The following is a 23,263-nucleotide window of genomic DNA, read 5'->3' as shown; positions in this document are numbered from 1 at the left end:
AGCCCCCTCTGCCCGGGCGGTCGCCGGTGTCTGCAGGGGGTGTGAGGGAGGAGCGGCGCCGGCGGGACGAGGTGGCCCGCCCCGGCGGGAGGAAGGATGCCCTTTGCCCGGCCGGCTGCGGGCGGCGGCCCGGCCTCTCCTCAGGCTGCGGAAGTTCGGCTGCGGCGCTGGGGGCCCGGCGCCGCCTCCCAGCCGGGAGCCGTGGGGACAGGTACCGCTGGCTCCCCTGAGTCCCGGGCATCTCCTGTGGGAAAAGGGACTTAGCGCTTTTCTTGAGTAGCTCCAGGCACTATGAAAACAGCTGGAGGAGAGGCGGCCGGAGCGGCGGCCTTCGGCGGAGCAGGTGCCTTGGGAGAGGCAGCTTCCCTCCCGATGCCGGCCGGCTACCGCAGTGCCCGGCCGGAGCGGCCCGCCGGCGGCTGGCTTGGCCGGCTTGTTGGCGAAGGAAACGGTCATACGGCCGGTGCGAACGTTGATAACAGCGCTGGTGCCAACAAGCTTTTCATATACGTGTGTGTGTAAAAGTAACGTCACGATAGCGCGGTGTGTTTATAAACCCGGTTGCCAGTTCCAGAAAGCGGTGGCTTAAGGATAGAGGTAGGCTTTGGTTTGGTAATCGGGCTCAGAAAACGTGTGCTGTAAAGCTAAAATGGGAACTGGGTGTTTGGGCCGCTGGCTGGGGCCCTGGCCTGGCGTGTGCGGCCGCGGGCCCGCTGCCCTCTGCCCGGTTTGGCCGCCTGTGGAGCGGCGGGCAGGCGCCGCGCCGCCCGGGTGCGGGAGGCTGTGCTCGGCTGGTGGCGGGCTTCTTCGGCTGTCAGCCTTCCGTGAATTACCCGCAGGGAGGACCGAACCGTTTAGATTTATGATACAGAAAACCAGTGGATTTTTGTGTGCTTTTACAGATGCTTCGGTAAGGCTTATAAACTAATAGTAACATTGCTGACTGCCAGTACAGAGTTCCCTAAACAGCGTGGGGGGCAAGTAGGAGGCTTTAGAAAAGCGGCGGTTTCAAGAGTTGGGTGATGACTCACTCTGCCTACTGACTGCAACGTGGCTGATCTAAAAAAAAAATTACTTCTGTGCCCCGTATTTTTATAGTCAAAGGGATAGTACTTAGCAAGTTGTATAATATGTCATTAGTCATTCTTGGTCTTTCTCTTGTGACTAATGATTTGATCATTATGTGGTCTGTGTAATCAAATTAACTGGTATCTTTCAGTCTTATTTGTATTTCTGAAAAAGTAAACGTCTCATACTTGACGTTTTTCAATGTACATCCTGTTTCCTGAAAACTGTGATAAATCCACGTGCAGAAGTTGAGCACGAATTGAAGGGGCAGCTTGCATAATGCGTGAAGCTGGTCGGGTGTGATGATGTCTGCCAGCACAGGGAATCATGTCAAAGATGACAGCCCTTCTGTGGGTCGCTTATGTTGCCCTCTCCTGAGAACTGATCTGTTTTAAAAGCGTAGTTTTAAACCACTTAAGAAACTAGTCTCTTTGTGTTTCCTTCTTTAAATGTTGTGGGAGGAAAGAATAAAAGTACTGCTTAAAAAAAAAAAGAGGTAGCCTTGGCAAGGTGACAGCCTAAATGAAAACATCAGTGCCTGCGTGAATAGCCTATGTGGCACAAATTGGGGTGATAACCCCTCCCTCCTTTTTTTTTATACTATAGTCCATCATGTGTTTCAAGTGATTAGAGCATGTTACACAACTGAAGAGCAATTTGTCAGTTTTGTTTATTTAGTTTATATTTTCAAGACAGTTGGGCTGACAGTTACAACTTTCATTGAAACTGAAAATAAGTAAACTTAATGGCTGTTGAGGTCACTCTTCATAAGTATTAATGTTTTAAAAAAAACACCTCGTCATTTTCCAAAGTTAAAAATTACTATAAAATGCAAAGAAGAAAATTTGTTACTCTGAGCTTATTTTTGGCTTGAGAAAAGCCTCAGTTTCTTCTAGCTGATTACCCCTGAAGTAATTACCTTAGAGTGAAGGCAAGTTTGGGGTTAACTTTTTATATTCTGTCCCTCCTATTTGCTTCTGGTCCATGGGACTAATTGTCTTAAATGTCTGTTTGCTATTAACTCGTGGATGGGGAAGTGAGAGTTCAGCTGCTTCCCTGGCGCAAGCGATGCTCTGGGAGCTGCAGTCCTGGCTGAGGGGCCGGCTGACAGGCAACGGCACCGAAGGGGCTGTAGAAGGGGCTGTAGCATGCGAGCGAAGGGCTGTGCTAGGTGAGAGAGCAAACTGGCACAGTGAAGGTAGCAGTCTTTAATGTGAAAGAGGAGGTAAGTGTAGTTAGTGCATGGGGTTAGTTTAGAAGCCTGAGGATTTTTTGTTTGTTTAGACAAGGATATATGAACCTACTACAGCATTGTCAGCTGCCAAATTAGAATTTTCAGTGGCAGTAAACAAAAGATGACTCAATTACTGAATCTTTAAATTAATCTGGTTTAGTAGCGGGGCATTTTTGCTAGGTGAGGTACTGTATCTGTTTGGTAGATGGGCTGCCTCCTGGTCAGCTTCCTAGGACTAGATCCTGTGTTGGGTGGTAGCTGAGCCCTGCTTTTTGGGGCTTTGGGGTTAAGTCATTTGCTCCTAGTTAGATAGGAAGTTTGTAGCAGGATCAGGTCAAACTGAAGGCTGCAATGGGTTGCTTATGTTGTCGGTGTTTGTTTTCTTAGCTAAATCACTCTGATTCTGAAAATCCTTGTATACCTTCTGAAAACATTGTTATTAGTAGTCACCTAGTGGAAGGATGTAGTATAAGCTGATGATTAAAAATGCATCGTTTCAGAGACGCAGAATGAAAATCGAGACTCAGTAGGCAAGAGGGCCGTAACTCCCAGTCTCTTTACTGCTTTCATGTTGTAGTTCTGCTGACAGCTTCATTTAGTCATGGCAGAAAGGAGTAAGGTTGGAGTTACGGTGAAGAGATCAGCAGATCCTACTCCTTGCTACTGATGGGCATCTTTTTGAATCTGTTCCTGTGCTGTTTAATTGAACTAGCTAAAAGAGAGGTTCCAGATGTGTCACCCAGCTGGTGAAAACTGATTGGTATGGCTACATATTGAAGACATCAGCAGTGCAAAACAATAAGCCTAATTATGGGGAAGAATACAACTGGCTTTAGATGGTCCCAAGGATCTATAATACAGCTTATTGCAGGGTGTTTGAACAGAGGCTTTGGATCTTGAGTTAACATGAAATTTAAAGTAACAGTGTTACCTCATTATGTTTGTACTGAGATTATAATAACATTATATATATATAATAACATTACAATAATATAATTGTAAAACAAGGTCTAAAATTAGGACTCTTGGCAGTGTGCGGAGAAAGGAATCTCAAGGCAGTAGTTACGCATGCCAACTAAAGAAGGCTCTGAAGATCACCCTTCTGCCAGGGTACTCTACCACATCAGTAGAGGGCAGCTCGATGCTTTTCAGTTTAGAAATCCTACATTTGGTGATCTTTTTTTAAAAAAAAAAAACCAACAAAAAACAACCCAGCAGGGGGTGGAATGTGTTTCCTTCTTTCCTGTGTTTGTCGTGTGGCTGTACACACACCTGTAGGCAGGCGCTGTGGCAGAAGGGAGTGAGCCAGGACGCTGGGGCTGTGTGTCTTGGTGGCCATCAGGCTTGAGCCTAACGAATGGTAGCATTTAAATGTGGTGAAACAGCCTTGTTTCTGTTTGCCAGTATGCCTGCCTTCATTATTTTTTTTTATTTATTTCTGCATGCAATTCTGATTACTTTAGTGAATTGAGGCCATTCTTTAGAATATGTTAATGATTTGTCAGCTGCTCTTGCTGCCCTGTTAGGAGTGGGGAGACTTGTTTAGCTTGGTCCCGGGTGTCCCATTGAAGTGTGAGCACAGTTTTAAGGAGAAGCGCTCATAGAATTAATCTAAAGTGTTGGGGTAGTTTGGAGAACTTTACATTTATTTAGAGAGCTGGGCGAAGAGCCGAAATGTGCAAATCTAAGATCGAACAGCAGACATTTAGTGGTTTGACATGCACTATAGTTGTTGGGGAAGAATATACAAGTGACTTGTAATGGAATTGCCCAAACCTTACCACACTGCAAGAAGGTACACCTTTGAGTCTTCCCTTTGTGGCATCTTTGATCATTTAAAAGAAAAGAGGATGTTGTGCAAAAATGCAACATGTGGTCTTTATGACTGTGTTCTGCTGCTGCAGACGGGAAACCTTACTGAGAAAATCACCACCTTTGTTTTCATAAATAGAAGTTGCATTCATTAGACTATTGAAAAATAAATTATGTCTGAAAGTCCCCATATGTTAGGGGAAAAGGTTATAGAATATATCAGTTACTGTGTAAAAGGTACTTGCTGTTAAGTTTTTCTCTGTAATTGAGGTTGGGTAAGTGTAGAAGTAATTGATAAAGTAATAGTATTTGTCTAATATGTGGGAATTATCCCTGTGATTCCTGTAACAATAATTCTATAGAGGCACATTTATGATTTCAGGTGTTCATAAACTTTATCCAAAATCATAAGGTTTCAAGCTTTGTAAGTGGCATCGGATGTGCGCTATATATTCTGGCAACTCAATAAATACTGAGAGTTCACAAACCTTACCCTTTTCATGCGAACAGAACCCAGTTATCTCTTACTATGTTGAAATAGTTAAAACCCTGATTTTGTCTTTGAGTAAAAGTTTAGTGGAGAGAATTATTCCAAAATTTAGTGACTGAATTGTTTCTGACCTGTCTCTTAACAGCTATATTGGACAATTACCAAGTTTTCTGTGATATTCCCTTCTTTATTAAGATCCAGCAGGATTTTTTTATTGTGTGCCTCATAGTCTCAATAGGTTGTATCTAAGCCTTTCACAGGATAGGCTTAGAAATGGTGGTAGGCGGTTGTTGTCAGTTTTCTTCCACAAGTATGAAAGGTATGTGTCATTTCTAATTAGTTCAGCTTCTGTGATAGCTTCTTATTTTGTAACTGGACGTTAAATAAGTTGTATATCTAGGACAACTTAAGGAGTGGGGAGAGGAGGAAGACTTCTGTATGTGCTAGAATACTGATGTATTTTTCTCTCCTTTTCAGGTTGTCACGGAGTAAAATGGATGGTAGCTTTGATTGTGATTGTGGTGAGCTGGAGCCACCTGATCATTAACAGAAGGCATCTTTTGTAAATCAAGAGCTGCCAGTTTCCTGTTTAACTAGACTGTAAACAAAGGACAGAAAAAGGAGGAAGAAGAAGAAAAAAAAAAATAGTGCTTACCAGCACCATAGAATGACGCTGCTCAGGACCAGTCCAACACTGAATGTATCTGCACTGTGAGGAGGAGGATGTTAATAGAAGCCTATTATGTGCATATTTATTCACATTTTTGTTAAATGTTAACCAGTTTAGCACAGTAGAGCTGAGTGCATAGTATGTCATTTCATTCCGTTTGAGTTTCTTGTGAGTATTTTCTTCAATGTCTGCAGAAATGCTGCACCTTTCTTGAACTATGAATGCTGCAATCTTTCTATCTTATGCTCAGTTTGAGTTCTAGAGCTTACAGGCTCTAAATTCAAGGGGACACAACAGGCCTGGCTGGCTCATAATGAAATGAGAGTGTCAAGAAACCATCTTGCAGTCAAAGCCAAGTGTTTCTTCTCCCTTTCTGTAAGACCTTTTCTTCAGATACCAGTGGAAGTGTCTCCGCGTGTTTACAGAAGCTTAGTAGTTTGAGGAAAAAGAAACGTAAAGAATTTTAAAATGGCAGAAAAATTTGAAAGTCTCATGAACATTCATGGTTTTGATCTGGGCTCTCGGTATATGGACTTAAAACCACTGGGCTGTGGTGGAAATGGCTTAGTTTTTTCTGCTGTCGATAATGACTGTGACAAGAGAGTGGCTGTCAAGAAAATTGTCCTTACAGATCCCCAGAGTGTTAAACATGCTCTACGTGAGATCAAAATTATTAGAAGACTTGACCACGATAACATTGTCAAAGTATTTGAAATTCTTGGTCCTAGTGGAAGCCAGTTAACAGATGATGTGGGCTCCCTTACAGAATTGAACTGTGTTTACATTGTCCAGGAATACATGGAGACAGATCTGGCTAATCTGCTAGAGCAAGGCCCTTTACTGGAAGATCATGCCAGACTTTTCATGTACCAGCTGCTACGTGGGCTCAAGTATATTCACTCTGCAAATGTTCTGCATAGAGATCTCAAACCAGCTAATCTTTTCATTAATACTGAAGACTTGGTGCTGAAGATTGGTGACTTTGGTCTTGCACGAATCATGGATCCTCATTATTCCCACAAGGTATGTGAAGAGGGGGAATATTTAAGTGATACACTGACAACATTGCTTTCTTAAAATAGCATCTTTCTCACTTTTGCAGAGATAGATAGTCTGTGGAGGGCCTCGTTAGCAGGTGGGATATCACGTTAGGAAACTGGAATGCTTGCAAATAGAGTAAAACAGGTCTCTGGATGGCATGTTTTGTCTCGGATAGAACTACTGCAAGCATAAAATAATTTATTTTTTTTTAACTAGATGTGTTCCAAAAAGCAGACTTTTAACAGTGAATACAGAACCTGAGATTAAGAGCAATGTTTAGAGGCTTAACTGTAGAAGCCTTAGATAAGTTTGTAAGTGATACATTCATAGTGTGCAAGTGTGGCTGCTTTCAGGGGTTAATTTAAAGATATGGTCTTCCTGGTTTAGATGATGTTTCACAAAAGAGTTCATTATCATCTCTGCATTTATTTCACATCTGGGAATAAGGAAGTTTTGCTGCAGTACCTCATTTGACTAATAAATAGCATTATACTTCTATATTGTTGCTATTCACTCATAAAGATATTGCAGTTCCATTTTAAAAGGTAGAAGGGTGTAGTAGGGGGCACATGGTACTATCCCTAGGACCCTGAGACCAAAAAATCTTGTAGTACATTAAAAAATAGGAAACAAATAATTTACCTCTTTAAAAATCTAAGCTTTTTTTAATTAATTTCATTAGGGCCATCTTTCTGAAGGATTGGTTACTAAATGGTACAGGTCACCCCGTCTTTTGCTTTCTCCTAACAACTACACTAAAGCCATCGACATGTGGGCTGCAGGTTGCATCTTTGCTGAAATGCTGACTGGGAAGACCCTCTTTGCAGGTGGGTAGAATAAAAATCTGTGTGTCAGTTTCTAAAAGGAGCAGTACTGCTTAGTTATCTTCATCAAGAAAAGCTGATTCTCATGGCTAATATCAATAGTCATTGACTATCAGGATATGCTATATTATTACACAATTACATAAACTATAAATTGGTGTATTTGTAAAGCAGAAGACATTTCCACTTCTGTTACTCATACTGGTGCATATTTAGGTAAATATCACAGTTTAGTTTACTACTCGTATGTGGTAAATCTGTTTGTAGTTAGATTAAACTAAACTTACTGGATGCCTAGAAGTATTCTAAATGCGTATGTTTTAGTGAATGGGTGTATCCAGGGGGTATTTGAGGCTTATGGATGCCCTGAGTATCTTACTAGTAAAGACTTTTTTTTTTTTATGTAGTCACCCTAATCACTTCTTACTTCTTTATATTTTAAATTATGAAAGAGCGGCCCTTTTTTCCCCATTCCTATTTTTTTGTCATCTGTGGGCTGTTTTGACCTGACCTTTGTTTCAGTAGCGTAGGGAGGACTACGGTTTAGTGTGGCATACCAAGGAAATGTGTAACCGCCGAATCTTTCTGGTAATTTAGGAAACAATGCTCTGCTCACATTGGGTGCATCTACATCAGTGCTTTGGTTAGGATCAGGAACAAATTTTTGAAGCAAATCACTTGATGGCCATCCTGATCTAGCTCAGTGCATGAACTAGAGTCTCTTTAGATAAAATGAAACTGTCATTTGCTCTGTAGGAGATCACCCAGTGTGCTCCACCTGCTGATAGGCATTCAGTCCACGGGAGCAGATGAGCTAGTCTAGAGTAAATGCTTATTTTGTGTGCACCCTGGGGCCTCAGCAGCAGCTGTCTCATTCAGGTTCACTCTTGGATTTGCTCCTGTTGGTCTAAATTACTGGCATAATACAGATAAAATCTCGTAAGAACTGAACTTGCATTTTGAAGCTCCCATTCCTTTAGATACATGTGGACTAGAAGCACACCTCTGCAGTAATTCTTCGGTTTGTACATCAAGGTAATGAAATTGAGAGCTTTTTCCCATTAAGTGCTATAATGGACTACTGTCACCTTGAAATCATTATTTTATAGAAATCGGCGATTAATATGCAAAAAGGTTTTTCTTAACTTGCAGTGAGTTGCTAACTCATTGAGTTACTAACTACTGGAATAGTGTCCCTAGTGTATTAAATTCTCAGCTGGTAAGAGATTTATTAGGTTTCCATTGCATCAAGCGCTTCCACTGGAAAATAGTGGAGTAGTGGGAGAAAGTATGTGGATTTCAGCATATATTGATTACAACTGCTAGTGTTCTGGCAAATACCAATGCTACTCAAAAAAAGCCAAAAGTTTTTATTTGTCTAGTAGCTGTGTAGTAAGCTAGAATTTTGCTTTTTAAACTCGTTCTTAGTAACCGAAATCCAAAGTTTGTAGGCTCGTTTATGTGTCCTAATGGCATTCTGTGGATATCCACATCTAAAAATATTTTTCTAGGTGTGTCCCTCTGAAAATTTAGCACTGCTGTAGTTTTCTGATAAAGAAGAGTGGACTTCTTCATGCATTTGGAAAGGGAAAATGGTTGGAGATAGGGTAGTTAGCCTGTCCTGAGACTCTGAATAAAATTATTTTACCAAGTTCTTTGGAGGGCTTGATTCGGTTAATTTGCAACTTCCTGTCTATTTCTGAACCATCCCTTAGGAATCCTGGTGTCTGGAAAGCTGGTGGGAAAGGGAAGGAAGAATGCAGATAAAAATTGCAGAATACCTGGCATGAGGGAGGGAAGGAGGCAGAGGAACTCAATAGCTGTTCCAAGTAACCTCTCTAATTCTTTCTTCTAAATGAGTATTTCAAATGCTCATTTCACTTCTAGTGGAAAGCAAGCTGATTAATTTTTATGGTGGAAATAATGATAGGGTAGAATCTGTTTTCCAGCAATTTGCAGGCAGTGTAACATCTGATAATTGTATCAAGTAATTTGTAGTAGTCTGAAGTAGGAGAACAAAAGAGCTTTTTCAGTCTTGCAGGTAAGTTAACAGGAGGCGGTGCTGATTCATTTGGGGAATGTAGGTCTTGGTCAGCTTTTCTTTAGGTCATCTGGCAGATGCATGGTAGGATGTCCAGTGCATTGCCATGCAAACTGAAGTGATAGTGCATAGATTTGGAGATGGTACAGTCTCTTTCTGTCCCCATTTATTTTTTTATTTAATGTCACATGCGTCAGTATTGCTGATGATCACCCAGAGCCGCTTGGTGAAGGAGGGAAATGCTGGCATGCAAATAATCCTATGTAGTTTCATCTGCTAGTTGAATCTCTAGGATGCTACATGCTTCTTGGAGCTGAACAATAAATCAAGGTAGACAAGCTGTATTTCTGGGTACTCCAGTTACACTGCTACTGAATAAGATGTTGTTGATTAATCAAAATTGACCTGCTGTATAGACCCTTACAGTTCTTACCCGGGAGACTTCAGATAGTACTAAAAGTGTACTATATTTTCAATTGTAATACAGGTCTTTTTGTGTGTTTGCTTTTTTTTAAAACCAAGGTTGCACTGCTTAACTGACAGGTGATTTTGTTGTTGTTGTTGTCTTGCACCTGACAGTAATACCGGGTTTCAAAGTAGAATATTAATACAAATGGTTGTGGCCTGTAAGATCTGTTGCTGAGCTGAGCCACTACTGTTTTTATTAATAAAGGGACATATAATTCAAAGTGAGGCCAAATATAGGTGGATCAGTTGAAAGGGGAGGATTGCAGTGTATAGTATATAACAAAAAGACAGGGTGATGCTGTAGACTACCTCATCCATGGTGAAAACATCCTTGCCAGAGCTTAAGATTAGGTTGCTTTATCTGTGTGTAGCAGCTCTGTAATTCTTCATACGCTACAGCACTTTTGAGAGCTCTTCAGACTTACTATCATTCAAATTTAGAACTTCAGCCTTTCCTGTTTTGTAGGAGATAATAGTGTTCTACCGAAAATAGCTGCTCGGAGCACAAAATTTGGACATGCCTTTCATGTACAGGGATCACAAGTGTTTGAAGTGGAAATGGCAGCTTGTATTTTCTCTTGGTGCTTAGGTGCGCATGAACTTGAACAGATGCAGTTGATCCTAGAATCAATTCCTGTTGTACATGAGGAGGACCGTCAGGAGCTTCTCAATGTAATTCCAGTTTACATTCGAAACGATATGACTGAGCCACACAAACCTTTAACTCAGTTGCTTCCAGGCATCAGTCCTGAAGGTAAGTCATTCAGAAAAATAGTCTGTATTTCAAAGTCATTAAATAGTGAGCAACTTCACAGTACATGTGTGTGATTGTTAAAAGCAAGTTTCAGCTGGAAGAACCTGCGTGTTCTCTGAAAGACTGTCTTCTGCTGTAATAAAAAAGATTTTGCTTACACAATAGCTACTCAGTCATCTTTGGAGTAGAATTCTGAATCTCTGCAGGACCTGTTTGCACTATTACTCTATTTTGAGACATGGCCCTTCTAAATACAAGGGGATATTAGAATGGAGTCAGTATGAAACAACTGTCTTTCAAATGCTTTTAAAAGAGTCTCCCAATCAAACTGACAGCAATGTTTCCTGATAGCTGTTGCTGGATACTGATTCAGCTTAAAGCCTTCTGTCTCTTAGTATTTTTTTTCCTCCCACTTTAAATTATTATTGATCTTAGATTTGACCTCTACTCTTCTAGCTTTCCTGTGGTTACAGGATGCATATTTGGCAGTGTACTGTTAGTAGCTGATACTTCACAGGTGGTTACTCTTAAACAAATCCACACCTCTAGAGCAAAGCATTGCACCTTAATCTTAAATCCTAGATGTTTAAAATGTCATTTTTCTCCTATTTAATGATAAATTTTTCTCCACAGCACTGGACTTTTTGGAGCAAATTTTGACATTTAGTCCCATGGATCGATTGACAGCAGAAGAAGCTTTGTCCCATCCTTATATGAGCATTTATTCCTTTCCAACGGATGAGCCTATTTCAAGTCATCCTTTTCACATTGAAGATGAGGTTGATGATATTCTGCTGATGGATGAGAGTCACAGCCATATTTATAATTGGGAAAGGTAAATTTATCACTTACTGTGGCACGTAACATAACTGAGTGGTGGTGTGCTTGAAGTAACGTTGCTTCGCGGGCATAATTTTGGGTTTTGTTTGTTTCTTCTTATTAAGTTGGCCTGAGAATAAACTTTTCCCTTGCAGGCAGTGCATTGTCATTGAGTTTATAAATGATTAGACTGACTTGGATATGCTGAAGCACTCAAGGCTCTAGAATCTAAAGTTAATCTTTCTGTTACTCTTTTCCCCAAAAAATATTTCTCTAAAAAATAAATAGTTTTAAGTGTGATTGTCTTGTTCAGTCCTTAGTGCATGTAATACCAAAGAGATTTACAGTCATCGTTTAAGATCAGTTAAACACACTTTAAAAGAGTTCTGTAAATGGAGTGAGCTGTTGTACGTAATTCTGGACTTAAATCTTTCAGATGTGCATGTGAGGATTGCTTTATGCCAGATTAAATTAAAAACCTGGCAGGGGTACCCAGTTGGATTGAGGAAAATCATTATCTATGTTGAATTGTCATTCTTCCGTAAGGGAATTTCAAAACTTAACTGTCTCTGTCTCGGGAGCTAGAAGACTGGTTTTTAGCTGCTAACGCTTAGGAAATTGTTTTACAGATACCATGAAAGTCAGTTTTCAGACCATGACTGGCCTATTCATAATAACTATGAAGCTGATGAAGTTCAGCGTGATCCAAGGGCTCTTTCTGATGTTACTGATGAGGAAGAAGTGCAAGTAGATCCTCGCAAATATTTGGATGGAGATCGTGAAAAGTATCTGGAGGATCCTGCCTTTGACACCCACTTCTCTACTGAGCCTTGCTGGCAGTATTCAGATCACCATGAAAACAAGTACTGTGATCTGGAATGTAGTCACACTTGTAATTACAAAATGAGGTCATCTTCGTACCTAGATAACTTAGTTTGGCGAGACAGTGAAGTTAACCATTACTATGAGCCCAAGCTTATTATAGATCTTTCGAACTGGAAGGAACAGAGCAAAGAAAAGTCTGATAAGAAAGGCAAGTCTAAATGTGAAAAGAATGGGTTGGTGAAAGCTCAGATAGCACTTGAGGAAGCATCACAGCAACTCGTTGAAAAAGAAAGGGAGAAGAATCAAGGATTTGACTTTGATTCGTTCATAGCAGAAACCATTCAGCTTAGTTTACAACACGAGTCTACTGATGTTGATAAATTAAATGACTTGAATAGCTCAGTGTCTCAGATAGAGTTGAAAGGATTAATATCAAAGTCAGTAAGCAGAGAGAAGCAGGAAAAAGGAATGGCTAATTTGGCACAGTTAGAAGCTCTGTACCAAACTTCTTGGGACAGTCAGTTTGTAAGTAGCGGGGAGGAGTGCTTCCTCATAGACCAGTTCTGTTGTGAAGTCAGGAAAGATGAACAGGTTGAAAAAGAAAATACTTACACCAGTTATTTGGACAAATTTTTTAGTAAGAAAGAAGATGCTGAAATGCTAGAACCTGAGCCAGTAGAAGAGGGGAAGCTTGGGGAGAAGGAAAGAGAAGAGAGCTTTCTCAGTAACAGTGGAGAACTCCTCTTCAACAAGCAGCTTGAGGCTATAGGTATTCCTCAGTTTCACAGCCCCGTTGGTTCGCCACTGAAATCAATACAGGCCACGTTAACACCTTCTGCTATGAAATCATCTCCCCAGATTCCCCACAAAACGTACAGCAGCATTCTGAAACATCTAAATTAAAACACTCAGCAGACATTTCTTTTATATTCATGAGATGTGTTTGTCTTTTTTTATTACTAGTGTAAGTAATTTTTTTACTTGAATCAGACGGTGTAATTTTGGTATGGATTTCATTAGTTTTCTGTTTACCATTGTTTTTACAATCCAGAATTACTTTCTCTACATGAGTTAGTTTTGTTTTTAAACTGGCATGTCGTTTGCACACAAAATTAATGAATAGAGCAAAATAATGCAAAATGCAGGAGGTAACAAAAAATGCACTAAACCAAGTAAAAAAAAAAAAAAAAACAAAAACCATTCTCTCAGTAAAACAGTGTCCATGTTTTGCAGAAAAAGAACCTTGCCTTGAAATTTACACAGTGAGACTGTACATAATTGCATGAAAATATCTATTTTTCCCAAAACATTTTTTCATTCATGCGTATTTTAGAGTTTTTTCATACTGTACACATTTCTTAGACACATGATACCAGCAGCAACTGAAATGAATGCAGAATTTGGTACGCATGTGTTATCTACCTCAAGGTAACAGCAGTATGTGGCAAAACATTAACCACCCATAGTGCTTCTCATTATGCACTTCTATTTAGCCAGCATTATTGTAGTAGCTATTCTTACTGAAAATCATTCAATATTTATAAATGTTCTGGTATGCATTCTTTATAGTGAAGTGTTAATATGCAGCACTTTTATTTATTTTAGCAAATAAGTATATTTCTGTAATTATAGAAAGTCAATTTTTGAGTTACTTTTCAGATAAAAGTTTTCGTTTAGCACTATGGTTTTATTGCCTACATAGCTGGATATATATTAACATCGGCTTATTCTGAGGCTATCCAATACATTTTTTTAATTTTTATTTTTTAGTTTTCATTTCAAGTAAGCACTCACTGTGTATAGGAATTTGTAATTGGAGGTGCTTGATCTCTACAAAAGAAATTAGGAATTGCTTTATTATCAAATGCTCCTAGAAGTCTTAATTGTGTTTATTTTTAAAAAATTTTGTAATGTTAGTTGTGTGCATGGAAATAATTAAGGTACAACATTACTGTAGGTTAAAGTTCTATATGGTGAGAAATTTTGTTTTTACTGTATGTTTTTACTGAATGATTCCTGTCCCACTCTCAACTCCCCTCAAAAGCAAGCATGAATAAAATTAGGTTAAATATAGCATGTAGCATCTCAGTCTTCTGAAAATTTGTTTTACCTTCTGATTTTTTGAAATACTGGATGTATCATTGGCTCCCCTGTTTAAAATGAAAAACAAATAAAAACATGGCCAGCAAAAATTACTGTTGTTTTTTGGTGCTTTGTACAATCATAGAATCATTTAGATTGGAAAAGACCTTTGAGATGGTACATCCGACTGTCAGCACGGGACAGCTGAGCCGACTTCTAAACCCTGTCCCTGAGCACCACATCTGGGTGTTTTCTGAACACCCCCAGGGATGGTGATTCTACCCTGTCCCTGGGCAGCCTGTGGCCGTGCCTGACCACCCGTTCTGTGAAGGCATTTTTCCTGATACCCAATCTAAACCTCCTCTGGTGCAGCTTGTCCTGTCACTTCTTATCTGGGAGAAGAGACCAACACACACACCCCGCCTGCAACCCTGTTTCAGGTAGGTGTAGGGAGCGATGAGGTCCCCCCTGAGCCCCCTCCTCTCCAGGCTGAACCCCCCCATCCCTCCAGCCGCTCCCCATGGGACTCGTGCCCCAGCCCCTGCCTGGCTCTGGACACGCTGCAGCCCCTCAATGTCCCCCCTGCAGTGAGGGCCCAGCGCTGACCCCAGGATTCGAGGGGCGGCCGCACCAGTGCCCAGCGCAGGGGGACGGTCACTGCCCCGGCCCCGCTGGCCATGCTGTTTTGGACACAAAGTGAAGAGACCTACAGGTAACGCAGCTTGCTGTAAGGGCAGCCCTGCTCGCCTGCAGTCCCTAGCACGAGGTTCCCCAGGGAGCGCGAGACACGGCCTTGCAGCCTGCCCTGGCGGCTGCGGGTGCGGTGCCCTGATGGAGACCCCCGCAGCACACTTCTGTCCCCGGGGCCTGCGGCTGCACTGAAGAAAAGCCTGTGTAGCTGTACGGCTGTGAAAGCGCGCGTGCTGCTGTCAGTAACCGTTCTTGTTGAAAATACAATTGACTTCCAGAGTATAAGTGAGCACGGCTGTTCTATCAACTTTTTAGACAAAGTAGTGTCAGCGTGGGAAGGCTGCTGTGAGCGCGTGTGAGCACCTTGGTGTCGCGGACAGCGTGGAGCGAAGGAAATCGTGCAGGAGCTCGGCTGGAGCGCTTGCACAAGGAGGTCTCGGGAGCAGAACCAGGTAATCCTGTGGGTTGTTTCAAAATGCACAGGTCAGGTCTCTCTTGCAGCAAGCCCTAAGGACAACACGTATTTCTCTTCCAGTTCCTCCTAGCAGAACCATTCCTGAGGGAGCTAATTAGCCGTATGATAAAGCTACATCTTTTGGCAAGCTCCTACAACTTTTTCCATGACAGTGTCTTATTTCCTCCGATTTTTCCATCCCTCCCCCCTGCTCCTCTGGCAGGTAGCACAGCAGCAACTTGCCTAAATCAAGGAAATGTTTTCAGCGTGGCAGAAAATGGTCACTTGGAGGGATGGGACACAGTGTATGTCCTTGGGCATGGTATGGGAGTGTTCCCACAGCCACATCAATTTGTACCTGTGGGGCTGTAGGGGGGAGGAGTTGGCTGGTTGCCCCCTTTCCTAGGCAAAGGAACTGTTTTGGTGTGGTAGTGTTTTTTTGAGCTTGGGTGGAAGCAGCAGGTGGGAAGTGCTTAGAAACTGGAAACAAAATTCAGCTTAAAAACACCTCCTGTGCAAATGAAGTTTTGTGGGGGTTAACCCCAGTGAAACTCAACAGTACTTAAGAAGCCTGTAATAGAAAGGGAACATCTTACACTCAAAAAGGAAGGGGAGAATCAAGTGTTGAGCCCAAATCCAGCGTGGTGCTTCACTGCCTTTGACTTCTAGTTGTGTTGGGGAGAGCAACGCTGTACAGGCACTGCCGCCTGCGCTGCTGCAAACCCCGCTCTCGTAGCTGGCGCTGTCTGTGCATCGGTGGGGCATACAGCTGGGCAGTCTGGCTTATTAAGTAGAAGTAATTCTGTATGTGGAGCTGATTAAAGAAAGTAAAAGTGCTTCGTAAGGACCACGCAAAGTGAAATTTACTCCTAGAAAGGGAAGATGCTCCGAGTGGGGGGTTGGGTTCTCCCTTGGGAAACATGGGGGAGCAGCCTGTGGGAGGTGCAGGCTTTCGCTGGGTGTTCCTAGCACGTACAAGTTGTTTCTGTCCCACACTCATCAGCCGTGCCCATCCCTGCAAGAAAAAAATAAATAGGACAGTTACATGTATAGCTCTTTGGCTGTGACCTAGCAACTGAATTGTCTTGAAAAACATATTATGGAAGAGGCTTAAATTATAAACCAGATAAAGGGGCCACTGCTTCATGCTAAAGTGCTTGCTGCGTAAAATGGAACACCCTTATTTAACAAAAAAGCAAATAAAAAGCGATGCTAACCATCTTTTAAAAATGGCTTTTCTTCTCTGTGTGTTCTTTGGTTAAAAGGCAGCATTTTAAAGTATATCCAACAAGAACTTCAGCTGGAAGAGACAATGTTGACCCTTACCGAACAGACCAGGACAGAGAATTTTGCATCTATTGTCATCACATGAGAGCTAATAATTGCAAATCGACAATGCTCAACAGTTTGTTCTGATCAGGAGTTTTCAGTCGTGGTCAGTTAACTTTCTCACAATTGTATTTAATTTTAATTAAATAAGAGTTGCTATATTTATATATGTATCAGCTATTTATATAAGACTTTGCCCACGCTGCTGTTAGTGGAATGATTACGGCACGAGTGTAGCGCACCTTAGCTAGTCTTTGCCTTGAGCACAGCAGGTCTCCTGGGGCTGCGAGCTGGAGATCAGGTTCTGCAAACCAGTGGGGAACTGGGGCAGCTGGGCAGCCCCTCCTGCTGCATCTTCTCTGCCCCTGGTCAGCAGGACAGCTTGTGTGCTTGCAGGCAGTGAGTCCACTGCTACAGCTGCATTTGTGTGCCTTGGTTTACTTTGTTTTGCTGTCATCTTGCTATTGCTTTTTCTGTGCTGTAGAAGTCCTTAGAAGCGCGCCTGGTACGTAACGTTTAAAGCCCTGCTCGGTTCTCTCGCTTTGGGCTGGCTTATTGCCTGGAGGTGTTCGTTTACAAACAGGTTTTTAGTGCCTTTTTTACAGGGGGAAAGGCTTCCTCCTGGGGAGTTTTTCTTCCACATGGAACTAATGTCGCTCTGGAGCTACTTCTGCTATTTTTTCCTGTCCCCTTCTATACCCTGCGATAGTCTTAGGTACAGAGTTTTTCCATGTGTGGGCTTCCGTCTCCTGCTCTGTAGTGCATACGCTACAAAACACAGAGGATTGTACTTGGAGTCCTGAGGAATTTTGACACGCTGTGGTGCAGGTTATTTCTGGGTATCAATGGGGGGGGAAAGCATCCTCAAACTCAATCTGCTCTCACAAGTCTTCCTTCTTTATATTCATGTTGCTTTTCTGTTGCTGAGATTTGGAAGTTCTTGTTAAGCCTTCAGGTAGGTTTAACATGTAATTAAACAGTAAACTGTCCTCGTTCTTCCAAAGATGCAATCCTGAGCAACAGCAGCCCTGAACCAGTTTGTTCCTTATTCCTCGAATTACTTCAGTGCTTACAAAATCCTGCAAATTCTTGTTTGTTGTTCTGCTGCTGTTTGCGTCAGTCTTGAGCTAAACAACCTGGCAAGTAATGCTGCAGGGTATTTAGTAACAAGCAAATAATCCAGATCACTGCTGGCACCCAGCACCCTGAAGAAACGCTTCCATTCCAGGGTCTCTATATTTAAAATGGTTATCTGCTTACTCTGGCTGCTATTTGAGAACTCCTTAAAATATTGACTGCTGAAAAGTTCAGTGACTTCGTTTGACGGAGAATTAGCATTGCTGATAAGATGATTTGCGTGCACCAGGCTGTGTGTAGAGGCAGCTCTGCCCTCGTGGCCCCGTGGTTATGGTGATAGCTGGGTACCGGCCGTGCTGTGCAAACAGCAGTGGCAGTAGCTGGTGGCAGTCACACAGGATCACTGCCTTTCCTCCGGAGCCTGTCGCATCCTGACTGCAGAGCAGCCCTTCTGTAGCGAATGCTCATCATAAAATTCCTCTTGTAATTTTTGTGCTGGTCTATTGCGGCCAAAATTACTTCTAACCTTTATGTCACGCAGCCTGGCTGTTACGCGTGGCATGAGATACGGATGTGTGCTGTTTGCAGTGGGGTGTGGGACAGGGAACTTACGCCCGGTCTGTCTTTGGAGCCAGTGATACCGTTGCCTTTCGCAACCCGCTCGCCTTCCCCGGCTTCAGCATCCTTGGTGCCAGAATGAGGGTGGTGGGCAGCGAGCGGCGGCAGGAGCGCAGGCGGCGTGGCGGGGCTCCCGCTCTGCCTTGTGCATCCTGCACCACCACGGGCCGGGTCCCTCGCTGTCCCGCGGGATGGAGCGCAGCCGTACGGAATGGGATGTGGGGAAGGACTGCTGCTGCGTTAGTGGGGGCTTGTGTTGGGCTGCCCTTACTGACAGTGCACCCCATCAGTGCTTCCAGGGCAGGGAGTCGTTACTGAATGCGTGGCTGATGGTTTGTTGGGTTTTTTTCAGTGTTGACATTTGTTTCCTAGTTGGAAGAAGGCTGATATATTTTGCCCTAATTTGGTATAGCTCCACATTACTTGTGTCTTTGCCTACGCTTCTGATTTTTGCCAAATTTCTTGTAACCTCTGGTTTCGGCTTATTATATTCTAGTAACCGTTCAGGGCTGAGTTCAGTCCAAGGCGTGGGGGTGATCTCCTGCCTGCTCGGCTAAAGATTATCGACCACTCTCAGAGTAGATGTGAGGCCTAATAAAACACAGCCTTGCCTTTCTGTCTGAATTTTGCCATGTTCCTCAAGCCATACCCCAAGGCTCTGGTGCTGTGCAGCATGGAAGCTCCTTTGCCACACTCATCACACCGTGGCTGGTGCAAGGTACATGTAAACCTCATCATTTTTCTGTGTCATCATCTTCACAAAAAGGTGTCTCTGCAGCACAAATGTAGCCAGGGGCAGAGTTTCTGCTTTACAAGGTGGTCGATCCTTACTTAGCCTTCTGGTTTGCAGCTCAGGCTTCAGCTATGGATGCCCCAAACCCAGACTTTCTCACTCTCGTTCTTGGGGATGCTGTTCAGACTAGATTAGAGCTTAAATCTTCAGTGCTAGAGGCTGTAGAGAAATCCATGTTTCCATTTGATGTCTGTCTTGAATTTTATCATTTTTAATCATTTAAAGCCATAGATCTGAATAACCAAATGACAGATTTATTGTGACTTCTATGTTTGTTTGGATATAGACTTAAACAGCACAGCTCTTGAAATAGCTGGATAGCTAGCAGAGACATTTTTAAAGCCTGTGATCAAGAAAGCAGATGGGTTTGGGTTTTGTTTTGTGTTATCTCTGCCTCAGATTTTTTACAGAGCCTCTTAGCAAATTTGATGTTGACGCACACTGAAAGATTAAGCTACTTCTGCATACTAAATTATCTTTTGGACCCATGGACGTGATATTTCACTGATTGTCATGATTCTTTATTTTATTTTCACTTGCTTTATGCAGAGAGACCCTCAGCTGTTTGCATGTGTGTATTTTACATCACACCTAGCAGCAAGGCGCCAGCCTGTATGGCTGTTGGAGTGCAGAGCAGGTGGGAATGGCCTTTGGGTACTGCCGGCACTTACAGCCCTATTTCTGTTGACCTTGCTAACTGCATCACCTAGCGTACAGCATCGTTCCAGCTAGACAAGGTACAAAACCTCGCTGTGGCTGGCTTAGGGACCTGTGCAGGGCGAGCAGATTCATCATCTAGGACAGAGGCAATCCCAGAGTAAAGCAAACCCTGAAAGCCCTGGTGGAGCCATGGCAAGCTGGGCACCCACCGAGTGGCTCACCGTTTGCAGCTGCCAAAACATCCACCGCTAGCTAGGAAGGGCACGAAGGGGTCTGCTCTCCATGCCTGCATGGCTCTCAGGTAGTTAATCAGTCCCTTGCCTCATTTCTCTTGCCCTGATAAAAGCATAATTATGTCAGCAGTGAAGCAGTTTTTTTGGTTCCTCAGCCATCACAGAGCAAAACAGGGAAGCACAGAGTTGCTTGGGTGGTTTAGTGGACAAGTGAACCCAAAAGGCCTTGATGTGGGGCGGTGGGTTGGCCGTGCGGGGGCTCGGGGCTGGCGGCGGGTACCAGTGCCGGCAGTGGAGGGGAGCCAGGGCAACAGGGCAGAGTCCGGCTCATCCTCCAGAATGCTGGCGCAGCCTGGGGAGGAGATTTCCATCCTGCCTGCCAGGAATTACAGTCTGTGTTGGCATGGGCAGGAGGAAAAATATGATGGGAAGCAGGGAGATTAAAATAACCCCGGTGAAAACAGGATGTTGGAAAGCTGGTAGCGCTGCGGGGCGGCAGGGCCGGCTGCGGGGAGCTGCCAGGGGCCAGGAGGCTCCCACACAGGGGCTGCCTGCAGGAAAACACCCCCTTCTCCCGTGTTTGTAGGCCCACACCAAACCCCTGAGGCAGAGGCAGCACGGCTTTGCTGGCAGAGAGAACGCAATGTCCTTGCGTTCCCCAAAATGTGACTGATTATGGCTATTGACACAAATAGCTTCACTCACCTTCTCTCAGTAGCCGCCTGCTCTCTTTTTCATTGGATGAAGGTCATAAACCATTCCTTACAACACATCAGCCTGGCATCATATTTATTTAACTGGTATGACCTCACAGGTGCTGCCAGGCACCAAAATGAAGCTCTATTTCACAGCTCGGCTGCCACGAGGGAACTGTATTTCTCCCAGCTGATCGCAGCCTGCTCTCCGAGCCGTGATCCGTGGCTTCCTTCCAGCCTAAGACAATATAAAAACCAGACCGTGTTTTTCTCTTCCCGACTGACTCTTCCTTTCAGGGGCTGCCAGCAGCCGTCACCGGGGTGGATTTACAGGGGGGTGGCGGGTCCCCATCACCGCTGAGCCGCTCTGCAAACCGCCCGAGGTTTGTGCTGCGGCTGGCCGTCGGCCAGAGCCCCTCGCACACCATCTCTGGTCCTTTGTGAGCAGGGGCAGCCTGGTGCCAGAGGCTGGTTTCAGCCTGGGAGAGTGTGGCCAGCTTCTGAGAGGACTTCGCACGGTGAGGTCCCAGGCTCCAGCACGTGTAGACTGTGCTCAGAGGCCAGCATGAACTCAGCTTAACCCCATAACTTACGAGTTCATTGAGCCGTTAGGAAATGCGCACTAAAATCTCTAAGGCTAAACCAAACTGGTTTGTTCTTTAACATAAAATCGAAATTGCTGTTTTCCTTGTGTCCAAACTGCTACCCACCTACTTACCTCCCACAGTCAAATTGAATCTGCTACGTGCATCACAGGTCACCAGTGTTTGTCTGTGCAATGCAGAATCAGATGGGTGCAAAACAGTCCTTGGGTGAGTTTTGATCAGCTGGGCTGGTTAACACAGAGCAATTCTTCTCGGCCAGCTGGTCTTCTGCTAGTTAGGACAGGCACCGTGGGAGAGTGCTGCAGGCTTCCAGCAGAGGAAGGGAAGCTCGGTGCATGGCGGGCTCCCCCAGGCTCTGCCCAGCACCCTGCAGGTCCCACAGCCGTGAAGCTGGCCTCCACTGGGTTTCCCTGGTGTATCTGCAAGTTATGTTCCTCATCGGTGTTGCAGATAATTTGGGTCCTGAGGATGCTGGCGTGACTAGTATTTCCTATAGCCTCAGTGGCTCTTCTTCCATGCTCAAACAATGAGACAGATTTGCTCTCCATGTCCATAAAATAGGAAAAATGCTACGCTCGTCCATGAACATCACAGATGTTCAGTGCATCACCTGACTTTTATGACAGATGAGAAATAATGGAAGGTGATGGAGTGCTTAAAGTGAAATAATTAGCTGGAGTTAGTGGCCTGCCTGCACCAGGAGCTCAGGCAGCTCCCCGGAGTGGGGGGATGCCCAGCTCCTTTAACAGCCAGCCCCAGTACAATTTTTGTCCAAGCAGAAATGAAAAGATGTCTTTCTAGCTGAACTTCACTGTTCCGGGTTTTGACATGCATTTTGGCATCTGCAGGCAGTGTCACAGGAGAGGTGGCTTCAAACCCCCGGAGACCCCTGCATGCTGAGGGGGAGGAGGGGGCATCCCTGTGGCAGCCCAGAAAACATTCAAATTCATGTTCGTTTTAAATATTTGGCTCTAGAAATCTCTCCAGGCACCACTTTAATCCAATTTACAGCGTCTGGCTCAAGTGAAGTATGAGAAGAATTTGCTTAAGCTATTTGAGCGATGATGCGCAGCGGCGGGGATCTGGGCAGGCAGGCAGGGCAGCTGCCTGGCACCGGCCCCGGGCACCGCGCGGCCAGGAGGGCTCCGGCAGCCTGGGCTTGGGAAAGCTCCGGGTCCCCAGCCCCAGCACCCTGCATGCTGCCGGCCAGCACAGCGACAGCAGCTGGTGGCAGACCACCTTGGTCCTTCCCTGTCTTCTCCTTAAAATACTCATGAGGCTGCTGTAAAAGCCAGGTTGGAGACCCCGCTGCTCGTGCCTGGGTGACTTGCCAGCGGGGCACACTGCCTCTGGCTGCCAGCACGCCCTGCTCCCATCTCGCTGCCATGTGCTTCCACAGCCCCATCACCCGCCCGCCTGGCTGAGCTCACCGCAATTTGGGAACGGGATCATTTTCAAACATTTCAAGCCACCTTCGGCTTCCTGGTGAGGGAAGAAAAGTCAAGTCTCAGGAAGGTTTTGCAGCATGCTCAGATGTTAATTGCTTTCCCGCTGCACCCCTAAGAAACGCACGTGTTGTCTTTTCCACTTCCCAGCAGGGAAAACGGAAGATGGAACAGCTGAGCCTTGCCCTGCCGAAGGAGGCTGCTGGCTGGGGTGGGACTGACCGGCCTCCACAAGGTGCTGGGGTTCGAGTCACCTTGCAAGAAGCCTTACGGTAAGGAGAAAAAGTCAGTTACAGCTTTGGCTCTCACTTTGTCCCCAAAGTCTATGCAATGTCCTGGCCATTTATAGAAACTAATGAACCATGTCATCTGAATATGGAGCAGCTGCAAGGAGAATTGGGGCAGTGATGATGATTAAAGGTAGCGTCCAGATGGGAACGCAGTGGGAGAGCTCAGCTCTGCTCCTTTACGAGAGCAAAGTGTGCTGGTGCCGCGGCGCGGTGCCACTTGGCAGAGGTGGCCCGTCCTGCCAGGAG

At 44.3% G+C, this 23,263-nt stretch overlaps 1 protein-coding gene across 4 annotated transcripts in view; it reads left to right on the top strand.

The window, feature by feature from the left end:
• MAPK6 (mitogen-activated protein kinase 6) overlaps positions 1–14,241 on the top strand; it is a 31,629-nt gene extending 17,388 nt beyond the window's left edge. For 3 of the 4 annotated variants that reach the window (XM_027792525.2, XM_027792523.2, XM_055809266.1), the window contains exons 2-6: positions 5,082–6,297; positions 6,998–7,142; positions 10,238–10,402; positions 11,036–11,237; positions 11,851–14,241. In XM_027792525.2, the coding sequence (XP_027648326.1) occupies positions 5,743–6,297; positions 6,998–7,142; positions 10,238–10,402; positions 11,036–11,237; positions 11,851–12,949 (2,166 nt within the window). In that variant the 5' untranslated portion in view covers positions 5,082–5,742 and the 3' untranslated portion in view covers positions 12,950–14,241. Of the gene's footprint in view, positions 1–2,187; positions 2,294–5,081; positions 6,298–6,997; positions 7,143–10,237; positions 10,403–11,035; positions 11,238–11,850 lie in introns of those variants that run through there. The other variant, XM_027792524.2, reaches the window with a different exon arrangement.
• Positions 14,242–23,263: the final 9,022 nt, after the last annotated feature.

Source organism: Falco peregrinus, chromosome 1, assembly GCF_023634155.1.
Source record: "Falco peregrinus isolate bFalPer1 chromosome 1, bFalPer1.pri, whole genome shotgun sequence".
Taxonomy (NCBI): Eukaryota; Metazoa; Chordata; class Aves; order Falconiformes; family Falconidae; genus Falco; species Falco peregrinus.
The sequence above is the reverse complement of the archived record's forward strand: the minus strand, read 5'-3'. Positions and strand labels throughout refer to the sequence as shown.